At 40.5% G+C, this 7,907-nt stretch overlaps 1 protein-coding gene across 1 annotated transcript; it reads right to left on the bottom strand.

Annotated features, from left to right (window-relative positions):
• Positions 1 to 533: 533 nt before the first annotated feature.
• Positions 534 to 7,417, bottom strand: LOC116252522 (amino acid permease 6-like). Its single transcript, XM_031626838.2, has 7 exons — positions 7,118 to 7,417; positions 6,780 to 7,007; positions 5,746 to 5,839; positions 5,400 to 5,614; positions 5,126 to 5,268; positions 1,990 to 2,217; positions 534 to 1,419 (listed from the first exon to the last, which is right to left on the bottom strand). Exons 1-7 carry the CDS (start codon positions 7,230 to 7,232, stop codon positions 994 to 996), a joined length of 1,449 nt encoding a protein of 482 aa, XP_031482698.1. The 5' UTR covers positions 7,233 to 7,417; the 3' UTR covers positions 534 to 993.
• Between the last annotated feature and the right edge of the window lie 490 nt (positions 7,418 to 7,907).

Here is a 7,907-nt window from a genome sequence, read left to right as displayed (position 1 = left end):
AACCTGTCGCTCTTTGCAAGGCATGTTTGGGCGACCTGTTTGCCCCTGTTAGTGTTTGATACGATGCAGCACATTAGATTGGTCAGAAGTGCTCTAAACAGATACACAAGCCTGTCGAGATACTCCAAATATTATAAAATAGGCTTGACTTGATTCAAACCATGTGTATGGCGTAGGCGGAAATGAGATTGATTCATATTTTTCAGAAAACAGACGTGCACGTTCCCACACAATGTAGTCTTCATTCACACCTTCACGTTCCGCACCACATGTTTCATGTTCACATCACTCAAGCTGTTTTGAAAACTTAATCAAACTCACATTTATTGATATGTTTTCTTTTCGTATGTCAATCATAGTCTACCACAGGAGGGTTCGAGAACGTGTATCCTATTTCTCATATATCGTTGAAGGAGAAAAGTTTGATCGAAAGCTTCGTATTACAATATCATGTGATAAATAAAGCGAACTCTCCTTAAACTCAGAACAAACCACATAAAAAAAAAAGCACCATCCCAAATGGAACACAAGACTAAGAAGTGATCTTTCTCCTATGTATTATAGAACCAGTTAAGCGCATAGATAGTTGGCAATCCACATATTCATCCCCAAGCATTTGTATATACAACAGAGAAAACGAACAAGTTTTGACAGATCAAATCAACTAGCTTTCATTCAATTATGACACATATGACAAAGTTTACTTGCAACATAGCTGATCGACCGCAATCACTCTGTGGAGACCGGCCTTCAGGTAACCCCAAAATACAGCAGGAAATTCACATACGAGTTACATGATATCGGACTTACTGGTTACCATGAGACATCCCTCAGTTAATCATATGCTATAATTTGATCCAGCACAGAGCTTTGCTGAAAGGTTGTGTCTAGAGAATGATATATCGATCTATATATTATGAAGAACTTTGTGCACATGCAGATGAACTTGCAGGTCGAGCTGATGCAACTGCTGTTTTTCCATCACCCCTTCACTTAACTGTAAGATTGAAATGGCTTAGAGGTGTGAAGAGCCACAACAATTCCCTGTACAGAACCAACTGCAGCAGCTACAGATATGAGAAGGCAGCCCATGCTCAGCACTTGAAGCCATGTCCACCGGAAAGTGAAAGGCTTGACCTTGTTACGTGCTATGAACATTTCGATCGGGAAGTAGACGGTGAGTGGCCAGAAAGCGAGAGCTCCCAGCAGTCCCATGATATCATTGAAGAAAGGCACCGCCATGGCTATGGCCGTTGTCAACACCACATATGCTGTCCTCCACAGTAGCCGGAACATGTTAATGCTGTAAGCCCCATAGTATGGGAGGATAATGACGTGCTCTTTGTTGATAAAGTCACTTGTTTGCCACTTGCTCGCAGCCCAGTCCTCAATGAAGGCATATACAGGTTGGGTGTATACCTATTTTACAAATAAAGACGAAGACAAGGACCGTCAAAGGCTTTGCTATTAGCTCATTTTACAAGCTAGTAATATATATATACTGGCTTTGCTTGCATAAGGAGTGATACCCACAAAAAAAATTGAACAGAAACTGCCTATCAGACTTTAGAAAGAAGATGAGAGTAGTAGCTAACAGGTGATGGATCTCCTTTTTCTTCTGGTATAATTAACTTAAATCGGAGCAGCACCTGTTAATATCAAGTTCAATCTATAGCTACTTCGGGCATTGAAGAAGACAAGCGCCACATGCTGTGTTCGTATTTTAGAGTAAGAGATGAAATTATAGGCAAATGGTAGGCCTGGACAATGAAATTTCCATTATAATTTATGTTCGCTATACGGACTTCCGACGAAATTTGACAGCTTGAATTTCACAAGCACTTAAAAGCATGAGGCATTTGTTCCTTTTTCCTAACCAATAGTTCAATAATACGCACATAAATGACCTATATATATATATATATATATATATATATATATATAAGTATATATATAAAAGAGGAGTTTTAAGCACAGAATGAAGATTACCTGCCAAGCACCGAGGAGATGGATGACGATGCATAAATTAGCGAAGTCAATCAACCAAAAAGGTTCATAGAAGCCAAATCCAGTGAGGAAGTTGCCTGGTGCATCGTTTCCAAAGGCTGCATATCCAAGACAGCCACATGCCATGTAGAACAAGGTTGTAACTGATACTCCCACAAAGCTAGCTTTCTTCATAACCTTGTTTTCTGGAGGAGCCGATTTAAGCGTATCCTGTCAAAAAAAGTAGTCGACATGTTACCGGAAAATAGACAACCTTCTTCATTTTCTCTTAATATTCAAGAGGAAACCACCCAAGGTTGTTATATGTTCGCCCCCCGAGCACATCACATGTATTCCCATGTTAGGAATACAACTAAATTAACTCTAATACAAAAAGTTTACATGTTAATATAGATAAATAAAGCTACTAAACATTTAAATAACTATATAATAAATCACAAACACAAATGTAATTTTGTCGTGTGAAAAATTAGTGCATCTGCACCCTCATTAGCACCCCGTGACATAGGTTCTCGTGGAGATGCAACGTGGTGCATTAAATCCCAAACATGGCAGCATTATATCTAGTCCGGCACCGGATCCAAAGACGTATATCTAGTTGTTTCTTGCACACCACCAATAAGAGTAAATCAATGTGCGGATAGGTTGTCGTGGCTGCCAATTTATTATTTTTGAGACTTGGTTCGATTACTAGATCCAAAGCTGGACTGTGACTGCCTGCCTGTTTGACAGTCACAGACCAACAAACACTCTAGGCTCTAGCTGTTCCGGATCCAGACAGGCCCCATCCCTGTATTAAATTTCCATACAAGTGGTTAAACTGGACCAGTCACAGACAGTAAAGATCAGTATTTTACCGAGATCCAAGTCAGAGATATCAATCTGGTGCATCTGATCAGGACCAATATATATATATATATATATATGAGTCGGATTCAGATCTCAAAATCAGATAATATCCAACCCCTTTACTAGTTAGGACTGGACTCGGGGCTTCTCCTGCCTGCCTAGCTAAGGAATCAGCATAAGATCACTGTGTTTGAGAATTTCAAGAGTTGGCATTTATTTTCTTAACTATTTAATAATTAAAAAAATTATTACTGTTTCACGAATCTGCCTCAAAAATTGAGCAAATTCATGCAAACAGGTCACAATCTAAACTCTGACCTGAACCAAAAGCAAATTAAATCCAAATCTGATTGACAAAAGATCTGACAATTACATGTAATTCCTCCCAAAACCTGCCAGGTCTCACACGCGTACTTGTGTTTAATATGCACAATTTGACGCTATTCCAATCTCCTTTTTCATCAGAGATTGACATCCTACCAGCTTGTATAAATGGACGCATTATGTATAATTTATTTAACCAATAACAAGTTTTGAATCATATAAATAATCTCAATGTCTATAAGATTAAATAGAAAATCATAAGCAAAGTTGGAATCATAGCATTCAAGGTACAGGAAGTAATATCACGAGCATGACAAAACTGCTTATAATGAACGTTCATGGATAAGAAAGAGAGAGAGAGAGGGAGGAAAGTTGACAGAAACCAGACCATTTGGGTAAGAAATAAAAACCAAACCTAAATTTTATTTTATAATTTTTTTTGAAATCTAACCTTATGGGTATGATCTAAAGAGTGATTGGGTGAGAAACATGTACTAAGTTAGTTGTTTTATTACTTAAATAATATTTTTTAATAGTAAAAAAAAATGAAAGGCTCTTATGACATCAAATTTTTTATATTATAAATATTAATATTTTTACAAAAATGATTTGAACTAAAGCATGATTTGCATAGATTAGTATTCATAAATACATTAAAAAGTTCATATTTTGTGTAAAACATTTTTTAACATAAATTTAATAGGTCTAGTTTTTATCTCTTACCTAATTAGTTGGTCTCTCTCTCTCTCTCTTTCTCTCTCTCTCTCTCCCTCTCTCTCCCTCTCTCTCTCTCTATATATATATATATATATATACTAGGAAAACAAACTTATGTGGCTACAATGGATGGAGGCTGGGTCTGGGGCCCGACTCATACGGCGGGTCAAAATCAATTGACAGGTTACGAAGGTGATGGTTGGAATGTGGGCCCATCACATGGTAGGAGTCAGGGGTCCGGCAACACTCTCCTACTTACATACATTTAGACAGCGAAAGATGCTTTTACACGAAGGCGCCCCCAAACCCCGAAAGCATTCAGCCGACTGCCAAAGCCCTCCCGTGGTCACTCCCTCTCAATCCAAACCCTTATATATATATATATATATATATTCTACCACCCACAGATGGGTTCGCTTGTTTGGGTAGTAAAAAAAAGAAAGAAAACAGAACTCTGTCTTTGATGACACCTTCTTAAAAATACACTTTCTTAAAAATAGAGAAAGGAAAAGATATATTCAGGAAAACGGCATTTTCTGCTAATAATTTGGGAAGCCAGTCATTTTCATAAGGACGGTTGCTTTAAATTAGGCTTTTCACAAGCCTGATTTGGATTGTGACCCAAACATACTTTAGATGCAGCTTCAAAAGCAAAATGATTCCCTAAAATTCAAAAACCGCATATGTTTTTTATATTTCAATGAAATTAATATTAAACGTGGATCAAGGGGCATAACACAGGTGTTGAGATGAGGCCTTTAGTTTAGTTTGATTCTGGTGAGTATTATGTTTCTATTTTTAGATGACTGGTACCTAAATTGAATGATAAGTTGTTTTCTTGGATGGATGAAAAGGGGTTTAAGCTCGAAAATTAGACTGCTATGACTCGATCAACCAGTTATTGAAGCAACCAAAATGGTTACACACGCACGCTCTCCCTCTGGGAAAGAACAAAATCCGCCTTCTTTCTTTTCATTTATTAAACGTATCCAAAAACTGTTTGTTTTTGTTGCTTCACGTATACAAACTATATCAACTATTATTAAATTAATGTTAATGTGGACTTCGATTTGAGTCCGTGTCACTTTTGACTCGTGTCATCTCATAAGTTGGAGCTACGACAAGCCAGGAGCACGGGTTCCTGACTCTCGAGGGGAGAGGGGACATGGAATTCAGCAACTATCGGAAACGAACTCCGAATCGAGGGTATATTGAGCAGGGAACTCACTTGAATCTCGATCAGAATCATGGAGTAAGAGTAGGCAAAGGCAATGTCGCCGAGCGCTTGGAAGGCCCTCCATATCTTCTCGGTCCCTGTAACGTCCACGCCCACCGCCACCCCCGTCAAGCTTGTCCTTCCAAGGCCGCCTCCTGAAAATTTAGATCGTGCGCGTTGCGGGAAAGAAGAAGATGAGGACACATGCACAAAATTTAATACAAGAAAGCAGGTGAACGGATGATGAAGCGGACGGAGAGAGTTTGGCCATTAATCACTAGCTCACCTACAACCTGGGCGAGGGCGAGGCTGACGCCTATGCCGGAATAGGTGAATGACATGGCTGCAGCGACATAGGAGAGCCACCACAGCTTGTGAAAATTGGGGATCTGCGACAGGATGACCTGCGCGCCCCCGAAGATCAGCATGTAGGGGTTGTTGTAAAAATGGCATGGCGTGTTGTGCCCTCTTTTGTGGAAGCAATCAGACCTCTGTATGGCCCTGTAATCACCAACGAAGAAGGAATAAGGAAAAAGAAAGCAAGCAGAAAGAACCACCTGATCCTTGCAGCTGGGGGCAAAGAAAGGGTATTAGAACATTGGAATTTGAATGTGGAGGTGATGGGGACTCACGCCATGCTAATGGCCGAGGTGATGGTGTAGCCGACGGCGGTCCCAAATAAATTGGTATATTGATTGATGCCACAGAATCTGATTTTCATTCCTCCTGTAAGAACCCAAAAAGAAAAAGGTGGATTCAAGATGTTGGTCACCTTCCATGGTGAAATCCAGTTTCTGAGATGACATGAACATGACACTTCTTTTAGTCATCTCGTTTGTCTGTAAGAAAAGCAAAGAGAAAAGAAGATGCGTCCAAATTGGTTTTACCACTGCCCGGAAAAGAGGTCACATCAAAGTTCCTTTCCGGATAGTTTGACATAAAACAAATGTACAAAGTACAGGTAAATTTCATGTAAACATGCAACGCCAGGAGTAAATTTGGGTTTCCTTTTGTCTGTAAACTTGAGCTCCATTAGAAAGGAGGCAAATTGGAAAGCTACCATTAAGCTGTTTCAATAGCGCATGCCTAATTTTTACTCCGTAGGGATCTTTTAGGATCGTGCCGAGATGTCTATTCTGTAAGAGAAAAGCAGATACCATTGTACAGCTAATATCAGAGGAGAAAACAACAAGGATTCCCTCACCTCCTATTTTCATTCCCAAGTTCTCACCCGCTATGGACATTTTCTTCTTTTAGACCCCACAGAATACGGCATGATTTCAAGTAAAAGAAATATGCCGTGAAAAAGAAAACAAATGTACAGGTTAGAGTTGAGAAATTGTCTACGGAAAGATTATTTTGTTTGTTCTTGCATGTGAAACGCAAGGACCAGCGTCTTTTCGGCAGTCGAGCAAAAAAACTTGGCTGCAGAGAGAGAGAGAGAGAGAAGAAGAAGAAGAGGAAGAAGACGACGAAGGTTTTCGTAAGAAAAAGACTCATGTAAAGTTCTGAAAGATTTATCTGGATAAAATTTAAGAGAAGTAATTTTCTCTTCATTTTTCCTGCTCACCCACAAAATTTCTCTCATCATTTCGCCTGGAAGCATTAAAGGGTGTACGCGGCATATGGGTTTTCAATGAACCCCATGTCCGGTAAAGAAACCTACCCAAGTTGGATCTCACGGCGTCCATGTAAGTGTGGTTTCTCCTCCCGGTGACTGGCGACCGGTAGCAGTCTGCAAGAAGGGTGGAGGTATAGAAGGTGATGAAGGAGAAGGCCATGAGCACCGCCGGTCCGGCGATCCATCCCAGCTGCGCAATGGCCCATGCGAGCGACAGGACCCCAGAACCGATCACAGCAGTAATGATATGAGCGCTGGCCGTCCATAACGTTCCTGCAGCAGGCACAGACCGCCGGTAGAATGAGAAAACATGCATGGGCATCCCTCACATATAAAAAGATGACAACAACCAAAAACCAGGCAATGGAAAACAAAGAAACTACCGGTTCTCTTGGGTTTGCCATCGTCGTCGACGTTCTTGTCCCCTCCGGCGACGACTTCGTCGACGAAGGAGCTGCCCTTCCCCTGCAACTCGATCGCACCCTCCGATTTGGCCATTTTCTGGCTTCTCTCGGGAAGGAGAAAGAGAAGCACAGATAGAGGGAGGCGTGCGTGGGTGAGACGATGAGTTAATCCCACTATATATAGAAGAAATCGAGGGAGAGAGAGAAAGAGAAAAGCCCAAATGGAATCAATATGAATATTATGAAGTAAAGATTGGGAGTCCAAATGGATGGACAAAGGTGCAGCACAGACACATGTTCATGGAGGTTTATGGAGAGAGACAGAGAGAAAATGGGTGGACTGCGATGGGCAAGGACACATGCTGTGACGTTGTACCTTTTCAGCTTTTCCTTAATTGTTAGGACCATAATTGGTAAATCTATCCAACTTCAATTAAGAGTTAAACCAGAATCGTGAATAGGCGTGGATAAAACAGAGAGGATGTTTACGAGGCAAGAACAGCGAGGCACAGTCAGTCGTATTTATTTAGCATCGCCAGTCAACCATGGCTGCTGCTGCTGCTGCTGTTGCGTTGCCTAGCAACACCTGGACCTAATCCTTAACCGTTTGCATCTCTCTCTCTCTTTTTTATTCTGTCCTGATGCACAATAGTCAAGGGAGAAATGTTTCGTGTCTACAAAAAAGTAATCAATAAAATGATGAAACAGTGAAAGCTTTTCATAGTAATACATTTGCAGGAATTAGTTTAAGATGATTTTGCTTCAAGAC

Source organism: Nymphaea colorata, chromosome 4 (assembly GCF_008831285.2).
Source record: "Nymphaea colorata isolate Beijing-Zhang1983 chromosome 4, ASM883128v2, whole genome shotgun sequence".
NCBI classification, from domain to species: domain Eukaryota; kingdom Viridiplantae; phylum Streptophyta; class Magnoliopsida; order Nymphaeales; family Nymphaeaceae; genus Nymphaea; species Nymphaea colorata.
This window is presented reverse-complemented; position numbering and strand designations above follow the sequence as displayed.